Source organism: Salmo salar, chromosome ssa17 (assembly GCF_905237065.1).
Source record: "Salmo salar chromosome ssa17, Ssal_v3.1, whole genome shotgun sequence".
Taxonomy (NCBI): domain Eukaryota; kingdom Metazoa; phylum Chordata; class Actinopteri; order Salmoniformes; family Salmonidae; genus Salmo; species Salmo salar.
The window spans coordinates 16,905,515-16,925,898 of record NC_059458.1 but is presented as its reverse complement, the minus strand read 5'-3'; the positions used below and the strand labels follow the sequence as shown (position 1 = coordinate 16,925,898).

Genomic DNA, 20,384 nt, shown 5'->3' with positions numbered 1-20,384 from the left:
CTAGTCTGCCTGGCTTTGTCCATGCTGCTGCTCCTGTCTCTCTCTGCTTCCACATCCCTTTGTCACGTTGTATCACTACGCCCACACCCCACTGGCTCCCCTCAGACGAGAACAGTCTGCTGCTGGAATGGAGACATTACAGGAATAAGCATTTTTCTTTCGGGCCCTTTCGGGAAACTCGAGCTGCCGTGGCAATGGAGCAGTATTAGGGAGAGAGGCAGACGGCTTCATGGGTAGAAAGAGGAGAGGGAGGGGCAGGGAAAGAGTAGCGAGAGGAGGGTGTTACTACAGGGAAAGGAGGCTGAGCTAAGGCTGAATTCTCGTTATTCAAAAGTCAGAGTCATTTGAATCAAGACCCCCAGGGGGTCAGTTACATTAAGAAGCCCAAATGATGGGTGAATTTCAGTTTAGAATAGCTTAATTGTCTCTGGATAATTTGAATGAAGGAAATACATTCGGGAGGCTTATTGAAACAAAGAGGGGAGGTTCTTGTGGTAAATCTAAAACAAAGAGGAGCCAACACTTTAACTAGGAGTCTAGATCATTATATTAAGACATTAGTCTCGGCTTTAATACGATTGTAAAAATTAACGCCTCCTACTAATTTGCTGCAGAAGGCTGAATTAATTTGCCTGGCTACACAAACTTGCTTAGGCCAAACGTTAGTTTATTCTCCACAATGAGTCTGGATCTGAGTACCTTCCAGATGATTTCTAGAATGCAAACACATTCTGGCCATTCAGATTGGTCCCAGAAACCGATGGGTTGGGCTAGAACATTAACACACATGGGGAAAGCAGCATTTTGAAAATGTGTCATTGGCTTTGATACTCTGATTGGTTAGAGCTGAGCCAATTGCAGGTTACTTTGTTTTGTACAACACCCCTCATTTTGACATCACCACAAACGACTTCAACGATGGCAGTTTCAGACTGAAGTATGGAGCGAACATAGGACAGTGGAAGAACTCAGTTTGAGTCGTCAATCAATGAATTAATCATAATTTGCCCTAAACTGAGGAGGGCGGTTAATAAACCTCAAAGCCCATGGGGTAGCATGGGAAACGGAGTCCTGGGTAGAAGTTGCTCAGGCTGAGGCCTGTTTGTTAGCTGTGGTTGTCTGAAGCCACACCTGTGTCGGATTAGCTGAGCCAGCAGGGAGGGCTTCCCTCTAATGGAAACTTAATAGGCTCTGAAATGACTTACTGCTGCTGCCGCTGTGTGAGGAGCAGAGCACTGTCTTACTGAGTTCAGTGTGAGACAATGGCTTCCATGTAAGACAGTGGGTTTCATGTTAGACACTGTGCTGCACCCACAGACAGAGAGGCAGACAGAGAGGCAGACAGAGAGGCAGACAGACAGGCAGACAGACAGGCAGACAGACAGGCAGGCAGACAGACAGGCAGGCAGGCAGACAGACAGACAGACAGACAGACAGACAGACAGACAGACAGACAGACAGACAGACAGACAGACAGACAGACAGACAGACAGACAGACAGACAGACAGACAGACAGGCACACACACCACTGCATTCACTCATACCAAACTGTCCCTTCTCACCTCCTGTTCTTCTGTTTGCTGACAGACACAGCACATTTGGATTAAACCTGTACTCCGTAGATTAGTAGCATGTGGTTTGTCATCGTCACTGTTTTGCCAACACTGTACCATTGTAGTGCAGCAGCAGAGCGACTAGAATATGCCCTCTACTGGCCAACACTGCTACCAACCAGCAGCCCAACATTCTTCTCTCAGGGGGCTGTCCATCCAAGTTTCTATAACTTAATAAACTCATCTGCATATTACTTTTATCATGTTGAAACTGATGATATTAGCCTACTACCACTTTCATGCTGCTACTTCTACTTGTACCACTAGCAATTGATACTGTTACCACTACTTTTACTTATGTTGTCATTGGATACACATGTATCTGTAAGAACAACAGGCACACAGACCTCTCTACCTAACCCCTGGAGTGTCTATCTCTCTCCCGCTCCCTCTTCCTCTTCCTCTCCCCCTTTCTCTTGCTCTCTCTCGCTCTCTCTCTCTCTCTCTCTCACACACACGCACACGCACACACACACACACACACACACACACACACACACACACACACACACACACACACACACACACACACACACACACACACACACACACACACACACACACACACACACACACACACACACACACACACACTTGGTGTCGGCTCACCCCTACAGAGCCAGGAGCAGCTGGAAGCTCTCAGAGCAGGAGGACACACACTGCTAACCTCTCACTGAGAGCACACTCGTGGCGAGGGCCTGTGGTGCATTAAGACTCAGGGAAACGGACTGACCAGTGAGTGACCACTGTCCTCTAGGTTGACCATCCACTCTGACTCAATAGATGGAGGGTTACAGGACATGGTTCTAAAAACCCTTTTCACACTATCATGCCAACCCCAACCATACTGTACGGTTCCAGGAACTATGGTAGTGTGAAAAGGGTAGACAAAGTAGTGAAATCCAAGGACAGTACTCAGTTGGGCAATTCTTAAAAAAATATATATATTCATTGTGTTGCGTCCAACAAAAATATTTGATTCTCCATCTGATAATAATGTAACATTTTATATGTGGTTAGGTCATCGAATGTTGCAATAGCCAAGTAATGGTAGGACCTAAAACTGTACAATTTGCCTGATATACGCTTTGCTATTGCGTAATCCCAACGGTGATATTGCCCACACACTCCTCTCTGCTTCCTCTTGCGTGTTTCACGGCTGCTGCCATGGCGACCATGGAGTGTTGTAAACATTTTTGGTGACCCTGTCTGTAGGAGGGTGAGTAGGTAGGGTAATCCAGAAGAACGGTATTGGACTAAAGCCTCTGAGATGTCTCTATACTGCATGTAGTCCCAGCGTGGTTACAGCATCTTTACATGCTCTATGAACCAGAACGTGGACCGCTTACACTCAGAGAATATTAAAGGCTCATACAAATAGCTTACAGTATAGGTATGTAATGAATGAACAGGGGTTACATTTGGTAGTGAGGAACAAGCATATTCACCTCCTTTGGCTATTATAGTGGTAAAATAAACCCCTCAAAGTCTGACCGTGAATACCACCTCCAACACGCAATGTAACGTCCACATCAGTTTGAACCATCTCTTGTGCTGTAGTTAAGTTGAAGATCTCACCTCGGTGTGTTTTGTTGCAGTGCTAGTGGAGCCTGGTGGTTTGAGATGGAGGGAGGCTGGAGCTGAGGGGTGGGGCAGATGGGGGAGTCTGGGTAGGATTCCAGACGCATTCCGGAGCTCCCAGGGAGGGCAGAGTGGCCGGGATGGATCTTTCAACCTCCACCTTTCTCCCCTCTTCCCTCATTCCCTCCATCCCTATCCCTCCCACAATTGCCTGCAAAAGCTCAAATAGAAACGCAACACGACTAAACTTTTGGAAGGAGAGTCAATTCATGAGATTAACCTTTAGAATCGTTCTCCAAAATGTAGATGTTTCAATTGTCAAATCCTCCATGGGTTAGTGTAAATGTTTACAGAACGTCTGGAAAAGTACAGTTAGGACCTAATGTTGCAAACAATGAATTCAATATTATTTACAGTAGTTTTACACCGACTGCCAATAGAAGACTACATAAACAGTGGTAGTTTGTGTTCACTCATCATTAATGCCACATGCTTCATACTATGGATATACAGTATGATGTGTATAATACTATAATATGATGTGTAGTGGAATTCTCTACAAGCTGATGTGAGAGAATTCATAACCCCTTATGGTTGTGTTTGCTTCAAAGGTCAGGTGAACGAGGTCATATACAACAAAACTATACTATTGGTAGGCTAAGATGAAACGTCATGAATGTTTTTGGGGGCTTTGAGAGTGTGTGAGTGTGTGTGTAAATGTTGCAGTGGCCTAGTGTGGTGTAGGAGGTGAGATACCAATGTCTTGGTCCAGTCTACGTTATGTTTGACAATTAGGACACTCTGACACAGAAGAGGTGGCATGAAACCAAAACGGAAAAATACACTCGGTGCTTGCCGTCTCTCTGCTCGCTCCCTGTCCTTCTTCTAACACATACAATGACCCCGTCTTTACAGCTTGCAGACCGTGTTCTCAGAACCATGTGTTTAGAATCCAACATAAATATTTAGGACGAGAGCTCAAAATAATTTAAGCTTCTCGGTTTGTTCGACAGATAAGGATTTTGATGTGTTCAACATCAAGACTTTGTTGATTTGGACGTTTTGAAATTAGACCAACGTGAAATAACAAAACAAAAAAATGGTATAAATGTATTATTAGCAAAGTCACCAAATATGTCCTGCATGTTTTTTGTAGAGTAGTGGGTTGTTCTCAGCTCTCAGTATAATATAGTGGGTGGTTCTCAGCTCTAAGTATAATATAGTGGGTTGTTCTCAGCTCTCAATATAATATAGTGGGTCGTTCTCAGCTCTCAGTATAATATAGTGGGTTGTTCTCAGCTCTCAGTATAATATAGTGGGTCGTTCTCAGCTCTCAGTATAATATAGTGGGTCGTTCTCAGCTCTCAGTATAATATAGTGGGTTGTTCTCAGCTCTCAGTATAATATAGTGGGTCGTTCTCAGCTCTCAATATAATATACTGGGTCGTTCTCAGCTCTCAGTATAATATAGTGGGTAATTCTCAGCTCTCAGTATAATATAGTGGGTTGTTCTCAGCTCTCAGTATAATATAGTGGGTCGTTCTCAGCTCTCAGTATAATATAGTGGGTTGTTCTCAGCTCTCAGTATAATATAGTGGGTCGTTCTCAGCTCTCAGTATAATATAGTGGGTCGTTCTCAGCTCTCAGTATAATATAGTGGGTCGTTCTCAGCTCTCAGTATAATATAGTGGGTCGTTCTCAGCTCTCAGTATAATATAGTGGGTCGTTCTCAGCTCTCAGTATAATATAGTGGGTCGTTCTCAGCTCTCAGTATAATATAGTGGGTCGTTCTCAGCTCTCAGTATAATATAGTGGGTCGTTCTCAGCTCTCAGTATAATATAGTGGGTCGTTCTCAGCTCTCAGTATAATATAGTGGGTCGTTCTCAGCTCAGTATAATATAGTGGGTCGTTCTCAGCTCTCAGTATAATATAGTGGGTCGTTCTCAGCTCTCAGTATAATATAGTGGGTTGTTCTCAGCTCTCAGTATAATATAGTGGGTTGACTGGGTTTACTGGGTTGTGTTTCCTTTAGAGAGGATAGTCACGCTGGAACAGCCGTTCCAGACATTGTCACTCTACTTGTTCTGTTATGTCTACTGGGTTTGGGCTAGGTCAGGCTTCAGAGGCCCGGTGACCCTGTCAAGGCCAGCAGACAGAGGGGAGAGACAAGGAGAGGGCTGGGGATGAGTGAGAACATTCAGTGCATGTCCACAACCGCGTACATGCATCTGTATTTGCTTGTGTGTGTGTGTGTGTGTGTGTGTGTGTGTGTGTGTGTGTGTGTGTGTGTGTGTGTGTGTGTGTGTGTGTGTGCGTGCGTGCGTGCGTGTGGATGCGGTTGTCTTACACTGGCATTATTTCTCTCTGTGAGACCAATTCAAAAGACCAAACGTTATGCTCAAGCGGCAATTCCCTAATGGACCAGAACACCCATAATCACACAATGACACTACAGAGCAGACCGTGTACTACATCCACAACAGCGCAGGTCAATATAATCAGCTAATTTAAAGTAGCCATTCCTCTTCTTGCTGTGTGCCCATTTAGACAACCCTCCTTTTGAGGGAGGACAATTAACGGATATTTAGCTGTGCAGAAGAGGAGTCACTTGAGAGACATTAGCCCGGCAGTGAGTCTGTGTTTTCTCTGGGCCTGCCATCTCTGAGACATTGGCTTTATTGAGGAGGAATTCATCAAGGAGCCCTCAAGCATCTCCCTCTTCTTAGACAGAGACACAGCATCACAGGAAGGTATTGGTGCCAACAGTAGGACTCAGATAGAAGGGTTTAGGGAAAGGGAGAGAAGGGGATGGATGGAGGTAGGGACGTAGTCTAAAGTGGTTGATAATGGTAGTTTGTATAATTTTACCAAATCATTTTCAAGTAAATACCATCTCTGTGAAACTGTCCGTACCAGATGCAATGCATGCCCGTTGATGTCTTTAGTCAAGTAACCCTCAGTCAGTCCTCTATCAGATTTAGTGTATGTTTCATGTGACAAACAATGTGGCGTGTGACACTGACATTGTATGGACATCCGTAGCATTGTGCTGTCTCTTACAGCTGGCAGGCCCCAACGCCATGGCAACAGTCGTCAACGGTGGTCAGTGGAAAACATGTAGGTGCGTTGGTGGAGGATGTCTGTCTCTGTCGCTGTGTAGAAGCAGCGTGAGCCGCACATCACATTTCCCTGTCTAGGTCTGGTTTTCGCCTGCCTTCAGTTCCTCTGTTCCTCTGTGTCCGCATTGGTTTCTTCTGGACTATTGTTCCCCTTAAGGACAGTCTGACATGGAGACATTGAGGACACGTCGCAGAAGGTGAAAGTCCTCTCAAACTACCTTTGAGGTCCTTAACAGTTCACATTAATGCCATTCCAACCACATCATTTGCCATGGTTTTAAAAGCCTCACAAAGCCAAGCCACAACAGAGACATTTCTTAAACTGTGTTGTGAGCTAAACAGGGAATAGTTGATGTGAGTGGCCCTGTCTACATGTAAAACTTAAGGGGAGAAATAGTGCACAGTGTTATGCGTGTAGCCTGATAAACGTCACTCCCAATCCGTCACAGGCCAACTTAATCCTAATTTTTACCATACCACTGTGCTGGAGAGTACAAGCTGTGCAGTTCCGCCAGAGAAGCCTAACTTCATGACGACATCACTGGGAGGCATGTGATGAAGTATAGCCAGCCGTCAGCAGCCAGATATTCAGGCAAGAGGGTGTAACTAGGACACATTGACCCAAAAAATGCACGCAGGCCTGGATTCCATCTCACTGCCATAGCCTTTTGTCTTCTGAAACACTTGGATTTGATTAGCGTTTTACTTCGTTCCTACTTTACTTTTAACTTTGAGCTTTTGAAAATAAATTCTGCACATTTGAGCTTTAGCATAGCTCTTGAATAGCTCTTAGATGGGACAACTGGAGTAAACAATATGTATAGAAGTCCTGTTCACCCTCAGGATAGAAATGGATTCAGGGCAAGTGGTCCCTGTTGCCTGCTGATTGAAGCCTGGTGATTGAATCCAGACCAGGGGGTGTTGTGTGTTTGGGATGGGGTGGATGCGAAGAAGGGTGTCTTAACCCTAACCCTCTTCCTCTGCAAGAACTCATGTTCGTACAGTGACGTCGCCCGAGGTCCTCGAAGATGTCAGCGAGAGACGCAGTGGTAATAAGCGGCTGTTTTTTCTATTTTCCTCCCTGGAAAAGGGTTGAAACTGCATTCCCCAGCTTTGAGGTCATCACTTCAGGTCGCTTTGTGTCGCTCCGCAGTAAAGTCGTTTATGTGTGTACCCAACCTTCAGCGTTCCCCCTCCCCACTTCTCTTCTTCGCTCTCGTTTGTATTCCCCAGATCCCTTCTCGTGCTTATCTCATAAGATGGTGTTTCACAGAGAAGAGAGCGTGAACTCAAACGAAAGAAAAAACTGGACAAACAAGTGCTGTAAATTTGTCCAGGGTTAAATGTTATTATTTTTCTCTTGCAGTATTTCATTGGCTCTTTCTTGTATCATGGGAGATATCCAGATGAGGAAAGAGAGTCACATAAACAAAACTAATCCACCAAACGATCACACAAAGGGCAACAACAAAACTCGTGCAAGTATTCCATGTCGAGTTTGATGTCACAACATCTATTTCTGTGAATGTTTATTAGACAGGTCTTGACCACTTATGGGATATTTTGTCATTTATTGGATTGTCGTAAATCCTTTTATGGGAGATTTTCCATACGATTCAGTGATTTCAGTGCAGAGACATGTAGTCACTTGACTGGAGAAAGCGGGCACGTAGTAACTGAGCGATGTAAACATTTGCATTTTGCTCCACGCTCCGAGTTTATGATGACAGAAGGTATTAGGATCGCCTCAGATAAGTGCATTTCATTCTTTTGTAATTTTCCAGGTGCATAGCCTGGGAGAAGTAACTGAGGTAGTAAATCACTTCACACGGAATCAGGCATAGGAATAAACAATCCAAATACCAGTTCTAAAGACAGACACATGGCAGACAGTAGAATATGTCAGAGTTATATATACTATCAGGTTTGAAGGTAAGACCCAGGTGCAGACAATGTCGAAGTAACAAAAGTTTATTAAATCGAACACGGGCAGGCAAAGGTACAGGACGGCAGGCAGGCTCAGGTCAGACAGAGGTCGGTAATCCAGAGTAGTGGGGCAAAGGTACAGGACGGTAGATGGGCTCGGGGTCAGGTCAGGCAGAGGTCGGTAATCCAGAGTAGTGGGGCAAAGGTACAGGACGGCAGGCAGGCTCAGGGTCAGGTCAGGCAGAAAGGTCAGAAACAGGCACTATAGACAGGACAGGAGCAAGGGGGAAAATGCTGGTAGGTCTGAATGAACAAAACGAACTGGCAACAGACAAACAGAGAACACAAGTATAAATACACAGGGGATAATGGGGAAGATGGGCGGCACCTGGAGGGGGGTGGAGACAATCACAAAGACATGTAAAACAGATCAGGGTGTGACAATACACTGTACGTTGTACTATCAGTTGAGTCACAAAAAGCAATAGTCCATACAACCAATGTACACACAACCAGCAATAACAGAGGTGTGAAGCATAATGGAGCATGTGAAGAAGAAATTAGTAATATTATTAGATATTTGTGTTTATGTTTCATGTGTTGGGGAGTAGTAACATTCCACATTCTGTCCAACTGTTAGTCTTTTTGTTATTCCCCTCTGAACCTTTCTCCTCTCATTGCCACAAATATGAATGACTTGACTATGAAATATGTCGACCATCAATAGGATCATTCTATGCCAGAATCAACAGTGGAAAAATTAAGCACAGTGCTAAATACAATAACAACAAATGCCCCTGCTGCTGAATGTTAGCACAAGAAGCAGGTTAAAGGTTACAGAGAAAATCCCAAGGCTCAAGATGTATGTGCTCAAGATGACTCCGGTCAGATTGAATATGATGACTATCATGGTCCCATCTCGGAGCCTTACACTTTCAAAGTTTTACGTTGTGAGGGAGGAAGCTGGGAGGGACCTGCACTTTTGAATTATTTCTCACTTGTTGGATTAGGCCTACACTTTGACAAGCTGTGAGTAAATTGCAAGAAGAGCTCAGGATAACATGTATGTAATATGTTTGTAGGCTTCAGTATGGACTCTTGGTTAGGTTGACATTTGCCAGACACGTTGATGAGGCATTTGTTCTACAGCAAGATGAATATGGAATGTATAGCGTCGGGCATTCTCAAAGTATATCCTACTCACTAACTCACACAGATGTGTGGAAGCAGAATGAAGTGGATTGCTCAACATAACACAGCAGTGGCCAGTTTGAAATCTGAACTGGCAACCTTTTCTCAACAGAGAGGTGTGGGAGCTTAAACATGTCTTCTGTTTCACTTAATAAACCACTGCTGCTAACCTTTTCCTTTTGATCAGCTTTCCTTATTGAGTTAAACTCTCTCTCGCTGCCAGGGTTTGAACACTGAGAGCGCTGCTCGTTTGGGACAAACCGCTCCATGTTGTGTGACGCAACACATCTGGAGTTTTGGGATGTTCTGCCACGTTCCTTCCTCCTTCTCCTTCTCTTCCTTCTTCCTCTTCTTCAGCACAGGCCGCTACGTCAGCGTGTCAGCTACAGTCACACTGGGACTATCAAACTACCATTTTAGGAGACAAAGGACTTATCCAGGGGGATCACAAAGTGGCTCCTTCAGATATGAACTTAGGCTTACCCAGTGGAGTGAACTCAATGAGCTGGAAAAAATACATGTAAAGTACTATGACCTAATAATTGTTTAATTATCTATGTTTATTTCAGGGAGCAGGGTTGGCCAACCTAACACGTTTCCCAGGTTCCACACTCAGATTGTAACAATGATTACGTCAGTTGATCGTGATCATGCACTTTGATATAGCTATACTCTAGTGTAATGCAAAAACCCTCCTTTCTTTTTAGTCAGCAGATTTCACTTTGCTGTGCCTCACACATTCTTTAGATGTTTACACGTCTCGTCCTGATTACGCTGGTATTCATCCTGTTTGTGTGTGTGTGTGTGTGTATGAATGTGCGTATAGCCTATATACCCTAATCATGTGCTGCATGTCATTTTCAATCGAGTCCCCTGAGGTTTAACCATGCCCCCGGGCTGGTACAGTATTAATGTCCCCTATAAGAGCTCTGTACATGAGAGACGGACAGTGAAGAAAGTTTCCCAATAAACCCCTGGCCAACTTGCCAATAGAGAGCAAGGGAAATGGTTTGCATTAACTCAAGTGAATATGAGTCTGGAAAATGTATTGTAAACCCCTCACAGGAGGCCAGTATTAGTCCCTGAACACTGTGACCTGACGAAACCGCTTTATTTCATGTTTGTGTTTGTAGAAATTGCAGGCAAACCTTGGCCAGGATTGCTCAACTCTGGTCTCACACAAAGCGTTGCACATACTCAGCAATGCCCCACTAAAGCCCTAATGGGCTTTTTCATTTATTGTTATTTTTAGCCACTAGTTGTCTTTAATATCCTTTTAACAGTAGTGTGACACATAGCCATTGTGCATAACTTTGAAGTCTGAGGGTCTCATCTATAGCCCCCCCCCCCCACCGCAAACAATGTACAGAAGGGGTTTTGTGTTGTGATGAGGTCACAACACATTCATTGGGTTACAGTCATTTCCCTGCATCCATACCCCAAATGCTGTTGAATCTTTGTACGTTTCTGTAGAAGCAATGGGGTGAACGTTTAAAAAAAAATCGAATTACACACCACTGTGACAACCATGCCAACCAACCAACAACCAACCAGCCTACAATAATTGTACAACGGGTGGGTGGTTGAGTAAACAGCTTATAACAGCTTATAACAGCTTGAGAAACGAGAGCTTGTTCCACTGATGGAGGGGAAGATTTAATGGACCGGGGTGCTCTGGAAAAGGCACCTTTTCATTCGCCTATGTGTGCGTTTTGTAAATGTTTCTGGGGAACTCAGTCGGGGTCTCAACGTACTGATGAGAGTTAGAAAAGTAGAATGAACAAGGTGCAACTTCAAAAATTCGTAGTGCATCAGCAGTTTTCCACTTGTTATGTCAGTCACTCAATTAGCCCATGTCAGCTAGCTTTAAAAATATTTTTATTGCTAGGTAAAGTAGTCTAGCCAGCTATATAGACCATGTATATAGTAGGGCTAATCATAACCAGTTTACCTTACCTGACATGCAGAGCATCTGCTCAGGGCCCTATCCTCAACTGAATATACAATCGGTTTTCAGGGACACCTAGCTATATGTTTTCCCCTGAAAACCGGATGTGGGGACCCACTCAGGCGTTTATTTTACACCCGCTACATTAGGTTACATGACCTCCAGTCATTCTCACACAGATATCATGAACATAGCATAAGTAATGTAAAAATATATAGAACTCCAAGAAATTTGCTTTAAAGTGGCAAAAGTGTCTCACTACCCCATGGCAAAATGTGTAGAATTGCAGGAAATGCATTGTAACACTGCACGAAAAAATGCTCTCTTTCACTTTCTCCACTCGCTTTCCGTGTGCTCCCTTGAGGTGCCCCGCCTTTAGCCCCTCTCCCCTACTAGTTTCCCCTCTGTTCAGAACGGCGGCGCAGCATCGCTAACTTCAGCAGTAGGTCCACTACAGAGCGGAGTAGCCAGCATGGAGCGGGAGCTGTTGCGCACTGACACTGCTTTCCTCCGTGGCATGCATAACCTCCAACCCTACAAGTGTTGTCCTATTCGGGGATTTGACTATTCAGCGTAAACCTGTTACAAGTGTTTTTATGTTGTAGCTTTTTTCTTCAATCGAAATTGATGATACAGCGAGTGGTGAGGATATAAGGATAACGCTCGTTCCGTTACTTTTGGAGGGATTCGATTAACATTTATTTTCTTTCCTCGTTCACGTTTGGAAACGCTACTTTATATGTGGACACTTGTCCTGAATCATGGGCGACTCCGTATTCTTGGAGAGGCACAACTCTTACCTTGTAAGTATTCTGCGTATGCTTCTCTCTATACAGCCTGTGGTTAAGAAGTAACTTATGGTAGTTGAGACATAGGCTTCCTCCTGTATTTGTTTATGTTAGAGGACAGAGATGGGAGGATATTGTTTCCTGAAAAGGAATGACTGACACATTGTGCAGCATCGATATGAATCCAGGCTATGTGCTATGCACACTTGTTTTTCTTCTTTCTCCAGGCAGTAGTGTTTTAGCCTCACCTCATTTCCGCTGCTATTCAAATGTAATTACCATCGAACCATGCAACTAAAATCTGTTAGTTTCACACACAATAGGCCATCCAGTGTCCTTCCTGATGTCAACACAGGAGAGGAGAGAGCCAGAGGCAGCTAAGGTCAGTGGTAGGCTGCCTCATGACTCTGGAGAGTTATGTGGCTGGCTGAGTGGATGTTACCACAGAGATGAAGAAAGAACAGTACAAGCAAAGCCATAAGTCTTCTTTTTCTCACTGTCAGCTCAGGGTTCCAGTGCAGTGAGTGCACTCAATCTTCACAAAGAACTCCGAGCATAGGAAGCAACAGGTTTTGTGTAGCCCTGTGCTTTTGGAACCTCAGTGTTTCCAGTATTTCATGAAATGAACACGTTGTAGTTTCCTACCATCAGCCCCACAGTCTTCCGTCTTGTGCAAACTTCACATTCTATATCGCTTCTTATTAGAGAGAGAGAGACAGAGAGAGAGTGGTGGATGGTGGTCTAATGATGCAAGGGTCAGAGAGGCAGAGTGGAGGATAGAGAGAAACACACACACACACACACACACACACACACACACACACACACACACACACACACACACACACACACACACACACACACACACACACACACCTTACACCTGTCAGAATGTGTTGCATGTTTGATTAATCCCAGCATGCATTAGGGCTCATTCCAAAGTAACACGTAATTAGATAACCCTTCAGAAACAGGTTTATTTACACATTTCTGGGATTTAAAAGATAGGGGGTTACATAATACATTATTGGAGCTCTGTGGCCCAATGACCCCATGTTGCCACAATTGTGTTTTGATGTGGTCAAGTGGTTGACTCCATCAGGCACCACAGAGGTGGTAGATAAGGACAAATCAAATCTCTGCTGTCGGTGATCACAGATAATACCTGAACTAATGCAACTATAGCCTCTTTAGCAATTGTGAGTGGTGTCTTTTGTTTACGTAGTGGAGTCTTAACCAAAGAACTCTTCTGCTTGTAAATCCTCATGGGTGGTTAGATCAGCATTGCGTGTTGCTGTCTTTCCCCTTGGAAATTACGTTGGGTAATTTCTCTCCATGTGTGAGTAATCTACTGCCCACTGAGGCTGTTCGGTGGGTCGACTTCACTTTATGAGCTATGTTTTTGAGGTGAAGACTCATAAAAGTGCAACCAAAGATTGAAAAACAATACAGATTTCTTTGGCTTCACTGGCCAACACTGTGGTCTCCCAACGGACATTTTTTTTCTTGAGGGGTATGAAATGTAGTGTGTATGAAAAGCCCATGCAAGTTTGTAGCCTCTAAGTTGTGGTATCACTCACACACAGTTTACTTAGATAAATAAACAACACGTTCCCATCTCTCTCCCGCAATGAACTGGTCGTTCAACTTCCACTGTCTCTGGAGTTATGAATGTTATGTGGAGTGTAAGCAACACATTGCACATATCATATTGCAGAGTACCTTGGTTTTCATTGTAACTATTTAAGCAGACTCACAAAACGTGAAAGGAGGATTAGGTCCGCATAAGCTTTCCCCATCAGCCTTCCAATAAACAAATTCCATATTCTGTAATTTTGTCCACTGTGTATAAATGTTCCAGATTCCAGTGTTATACTGGTTGGAGACATTGAGGATTTGAAGAGGAGAGAGAGCAGCACCATGCCGGTTGCCAAAGCATATACTTTGAATCTGTCTTGTAGGCGGCCATGTGGCTCTGCTCTGCTAGGCTCTGATAGGCTCTGCTAGGTTCTGCTAGGTTCTGATAGGCTCTGCTAGGTTCTGCTAGGCTCTGATAGGCTCTGCTAGGTTCTGCTAGGCTCTGATAGGCTCTGCTAGGTTCTGCTAGGTTCTGCTTGGCTCTACTAGGTTCTGCTAGGCTCTGATAGGCTCTGCTAGGTTCTGCTTGGCTCTACTAGGTTCTGCTAGGTTCTGATTGGCTTTGCTAGGTTCTGCTAGGTTCTGCTTGGCTCTACTAGGTTCTGCTAGGCTCTGATTGGCTTTGCTAGGTTCTGCTAGGTTATGCTTGGCTCTACTAGGTTCTGCTAGGCTCTGATAGGCTCTGCTAGGTTCTGCTTGGCTCTACTAGGTTCTGCTAGGTTCTGCTTGGCTCTACTAGGTTCTGCTAGGCTCTGATAGGCTTTTCTAGGTTCTGCTAGGTTCTGCTTGGCTCTACTAGGTTCTGCTAGGCTCTGATAGGCTCTGCTAGGTTCTGCTAGGTTCTGCTTGGCTCTCCTAGGTTCTGCTAGGCTCTGATAGGCTCTGCTAGGTTCTGCTAGATTCTGCTTGGCTCTACTAGGTTCAGCTAGGGTCTGATAGGCTCTGCTCGCTTGATGCTAGCTCCTCCAGGTGTACTAGCGCTGGTGACCCAATACTCAACCAAGACCCAACTCCTCACTGAGGCGGCAGGTAGCCTAGCGGATTAGAGCGTTGGGCCAGTAACCGAAAGGTCCTTGAGTAAGGCCCTTTACCCTAATTACTCTTTACCCTAAGAGCGTCTGCTAAATGACATAAATGTAAAAAATTATCAGACGCCACTGGGTTGGTTTTTGTTCCGGACAATTCCCAGACGGGTGTTATTACATGGTTGTTATCTAATGTGTTCGGATTCTTTCCCCCAATGCTTTTGTCTTCTTGGGGTTTGAGGATCCATGATGGATTCTCTCTTCCTCATTTGGCCGAACATCTGCTGCCTGCTTCCTCCTTGACTAAAATGGTGATGTGTTGATGTCATCTGGTGGCTGGTTTTAGTGTCAGGGCATTACACAGGATGGCACGTGTTTGTGGCATGGTTAGGGGAAGTGACGTCAACCTCAACTGCCACTCACTTTGCTGAGGCTGGTTCCTGCTTGTATCACTGTTGTCCGAAAGCTGCATCTTAACTCTCCCCTGGCTCTCCATTTTGTCCTTTAACCTTTTACTGCAGTGGGATAAATCAGGGTCACAGAGTGTTTCTTGGTATTCTTCAACAGATCTACTTTATAACGAAAGTATACACCTCACACACATGGTTATGAGCTTAAAAAAACAAGACCCCTGTACCATGTCAGATATAGAGTTGAAATGTATAACATTTTGAGTTTGCATCCCAATATTACACATCACAGAAGACTGAAATATAACAAAACCGTTTGACATAGAAACATACACGTTTTTAAAAATTGTTATTAATTATGAAATTATGAAAAAGATTAATAACATTCCACCCATGAGGCCACTAGAGGGCGCTTTGGGCATATGACTGCAGGAAATGGGTACAGATTTGGTACATTATGTGATGTAGCAACAGACCTGTTGTCTACTGTGTGCATGTGACTGACTCAGAGAGAGGAAGCAGACAGAAAGTCAGACACATTGACTACAGATCGGATTGTTTAATTGTTGATTCATTGAATGACTGATTACAAACGTGCTGGTGTTGTCAGCTGACCTTCAAAAGACTTCTGTATCACAGTGGCTGGGCCTCTCTCTCACCCTCCTGCCTCTCCCCCTAACCGAGGCATCACTGGCCAAAAGGAACCTGCATCCACCCTTTTCCCTATCCTGGAGACACTCAGAGAGCCTCGTCAGTCTGAGGGCCAAGTACCTGCACAGACAGGCTCCAAATTCCTCTCATTGTTCTAGTACTAAGTAGATGTTTCGTAACAGGGTCTGGTCTGACCCCCTTACCTGTTTCCCGCTCACCTTGTCCTTGTTGTTTCCTGAAGGCTGTTTGCTTTGCCCCAACCACAACCACTCCCTCTGCAAATAGGACTCAGGTGATCGACCGCACAAAGAAGGCTGTTTCAGGGCACCTGACTCCATGATTAAACACAGTCGGATCCTATGGCATCCAGGATGTTGCCCAGTTCCAACAGTGTTTGAGTACATTTCTATTGATTCTGATTGAGTTAGAGCTGTTCTAGTTCTAACATATCTATTTCTATCAAGGCTTTACTTTTTTTCTGTTACCGGCAATTTCAGTGATTTCAGCCAGCATGGTCAAACTGACACACGTTGTATTGGACTCTGAGGAAACAGATTCAGTGTGTTGGATCTCTACTTACGGTTCTGTAATCTGACCAGAACCTCACATATAAATACAAGGAATAAGCTGTACTGTTTAATATCATTTTCAAAAAACATTTTAAGAGGTCAGACCGATTTATTTTATTTATCTAATGATTTAAGTAGTATTGTCGGATTGAAACCGCCGTAACAGCCCAATGGGGGTCAAATGTTAGACGTTACAATTGGATGTAGTTATTTTGTTCCAGTGCCCATTTAGCCTGGGACTGGAAAATCCTGTGGTGTTACAGAGGTCACAGGGTCAAAAGGTGAGACAGGGTTCAGCACATCTCTGTCATCTGATTAACTTTTTTGATATGTCTCTCTGTGTAAGGTCAAAAGTCATGGAGCTCACTGAACTGCAGTCAAGGAAATGTTCAGGATCGGGGGAGTGTGGCTAGGCTAACTCAACCAGCCAGGGGAGAGGAACATTCAAAGAAAAAGCTTATGCAGCTACACTGAAAAACTTAGATGATGTATGGAAAAATAGTGGGATATGCTTCCGATGGAAATAGTGTCCAAATGAAGTCTGCAAGATTCCCTGCTTCCCTGTAAATTCCTCTTGATGATGTAGATATAAAAAGCTTTTTATATATTTTTCCCTGATCAAAAACCAGGAACTCCTTGACAAATTCATGTTCTTTGTTTACATGGAGCCAATTTCCTGCAGCGCCCAAGACACTTACAATTGAATGGATAGAAAGGACATTCCCACTTGATTTCACATGGACACTTGAATGCTCAGAAGAGTTATAGTTGCAAAGAGCGAACGAACATAGCACTTTATTTTAGACTGTAAAGTGAGTGTAATGGTTCTACGTTCAATTTCTATTCCTGGAACAGAAGCACTGCCAATCTAGATGATGAAGAGCACATATTCTACCATATAAGGAGAATTCTGCAGACTGCTTATTCACAGAAGATTACAGGCCTAAGAGGGCTTGTGCTGATTTTATGTGTAAACGTGTGTCTATGCTTGAGTGCTGGTGTGAGTGAATGTGTGTGTGTGTGTTGTGGCATTCACAGATCTGTGTATGGGTGGCCATAGTTAATTCAAGCCTAGTGTGTGACCTCTTAGCTCATGCTGATGTGGCCGGTGACACTTTGCTTCTTGAAAGTCCAGTATCTTGAAAATGTGACAGCTGACATGCAAAAACATTTCGGGACTGTATCAACAGTGGACTAAGGAAAGAAATACCAAAATATAGTTTTTGAGTGGATTTTCCCTTTAAGAGTAGATATGCTTGTTTCCATGCTGAGGTGAGGAATGTCAGGCTGACAATGTGTCTACGCATACAACGCACACACACACACACACACACACACACACACACACACACACACACACACACACACACACACACACACACACACACACACACACACACACACACACACACATACACGTAACGTCACAGCACCAGGCTTCTGGGAAGGGACCCAGCACACACAGGCGCACGCACACACACATGCGCGCGCACACACACACACATGCGCACGCACAAACACACACACACACACGCACACACACACACACACACACACACACACACACACACACACACACACACACACACACACACACACACACACACACACAGCCCAGTGTGTGACCTCATCATCGTACACTGAGGCCGAACGAGGTTAAGCATCACTGATTAGTGAATTTTCAACCACACTGAAATTCCACTCAATATATTATATTTACCACATCAAAGCGCTTACATCAGGATGACATTCCTCATCATTACAGCTGAATTACTGCACCCTTCACTTTCAACTGGTTGTGGTAAACAGTGTATGTGGCTGAAAAAAAGCAGAACGTGCTTGTCTCTCCTGGCATGTTTGCTGGTCGTGTCTTGTGACTGTGAGCTGATAGCTCCTCTCTCCATCAGAGGGTTCCAACAGGAAGGGTCAGAGGTGCATGGCACAGAGGAAACACCCACGGAATGAACGGGAGACCAAACAACCATCAATCAGAAGTTATGTGGGGCTTGAGGGCTGTCTCCTCTGCCTTCAGTCTCTCTTATCTCTTATCTCCAGCATGTGGACATTTATCTTGTGTTTGACAGCCTTCTGTGGTGAGACTGTGCGACTCTCTCTCAATGGACTGAGCGAGCAAGTTCCTTTAGGAAGTTTAAGTTGTGTGTCACTTATTCCATGTTTTGAGATCAAGAGGAAGGAGACGTCAGTGGCTAAGTCCAAGCACTGTTCTATAGATGATGCCATGATGGACCTTTCTTTCCCTTTTGCCAGTAACGCCACAACATCAACCAAGGCCTCCTCGTTAGTATATATCCCATGTCTAGAGCTAGCTGTGTATTCCCAATGAGCCTCCCTCCAGACTCGACGTAGAAATATCAAAGCGCTTCCCGCTTTTCTTCACAGGGTTCCTGTGATGTCAGAACAAACGAGAGAGAGAGAGAACAAAACGATAGTGTTTTCCTTACTTTTCTTTGAAAAGGCCGCAAAGGCTGCTCCCCACCCCTCTCTCCTAGACCCTGAGGAGGATGGAGCCCAGTTTAACTTGGAGGGTCCTTGTCTAAGAAAACATTCAGTGAAGACCGTTAAGGTCCAGCACTTTATCTCTTCCCTTGCCAAATCCTACAGAGTATGAAAGGCTGGGTGGTTCTGGTGACAGCCAGCAGATAGCTGGATTAATGGCCAGACCTCCTGCTTTCAAAAGAGGAATCTATTTTAACGGTGGTAAAGAAGTCCCAAACGAAGGTGAGTAAGTATACAGATACATGGTGTGATTAAGACTCTCAAAAATATCTGACTGAATTGTATTTTTAGAAAGGGTTTACCCAAATGGATTGATGATTTATTCATTCACCCCAAAAATTGTCAACAGGGATTGTAATTTCTATACGCAGCAGAAGTGCTCTCTAATTTTCAGAGCTCAAGCCGTATTATGGCCTGTCGATGGCTCACTGAAGAACGGGTCTCTCCAGGATTGGTGTAGTTATGAAATGACACTTTTAGTGGAAGTGTCTTTCTAATAGGTAGTTTGGGAGTCATTTGTCACTGTGAGGGATGTTGAGGAGGAAGTTGTGAGTGCAGGAGAACAGAATAAAGTCATTGTCTTATAAACACACCAGTACATCACTATCTGGGGAACTATTGTGTGTGTGTGTGCATGTGTGGAAGGAAAGCAGTACATGTGTAGACATGACAACCTACCAGTGTTAGACTATGTTTACAGTGGAGTGATACCGTACAGTATGATAATTAAAAATGCCTCATTAATACTCATCAAGTATTCAAACTGTTGGACGACATTCATCATCATGAAGAAATAAAATGATTGGATAGAACACTGACTACACCCCGCAGTTGAAATGCCCATGGTAACACTCGGCTAAAAGTGAACGCTGTCCACAACGCTGAACTCTGAAGAGGTCAGCTGAAGGTTGCAATGCTGGAGGGAGGAGGTAGAGACGGGCAACTGGGCTCAATAATCTGCCAGGAAAATCAATAAAGCACCAGCCTCCCACCCTGTGACCTAACCGACCGAACTGATATACAGTGCCCTGGTTCTGGAAAGCTGGGCACTGTTGCCGGGCGGCTTTTCTGTTTTGAAGTTTTTTAAAAGCCAAGGACTCTCTTGCTCGCATGCACACACACGCACACACACACACACACACACACACACACACACACACACACACACACACACACACACACACACACACACACACACACACACACACACACACACACACACACACACCTGCCGGAAGTGACACTTGTCTCACACTTCCTGAGCTAAGACAAATGAGCAGCAATGGCTGGCTGTGGCAGCTTGTGACATTGTGAGTCGTTGTTAAATCAAATCCAACTGGTAAATCAAACTGTGGTAGTGTTATTGTGCACAAAACAACTCAGTTGCGGTAGAGATAAGGACACAA

At 44.4% G+C, this 20,384-nt stretch overlaps 1 protein-coding gene across 3 annotated transcripts in view; it reads left to right on the top strand.

Annotated features, from left to right (window-relative positions):
• The window catches only part of LOC106575282 (rho GTPase-activating protein 6), a 79,769-nt gene that overhangs the window by 20,526 nt on the left and 38,859 nt on the right, over window positions 1-20,384 (top strand). Inside the window, exon 1 of one of the 3 annotated variants that reach the window (XM_014151713.2) lies at window positions 11,778-12,183. The exons of the other annotated variants lie outside the window; for them this stretch is intronic. Coding sequence (XP_014007188.2) covers window positions 12,142-12,183 — 42 coding nt within the window. The 5' untranslated portion in view covers window positions 11,778-12,141. Of the gene's footprint in view, window positions 1-11,777; window positions 12,184-20,384 lie in introns of those variants that run through there. 3 annotated transcript variants of the gene reach the window in all.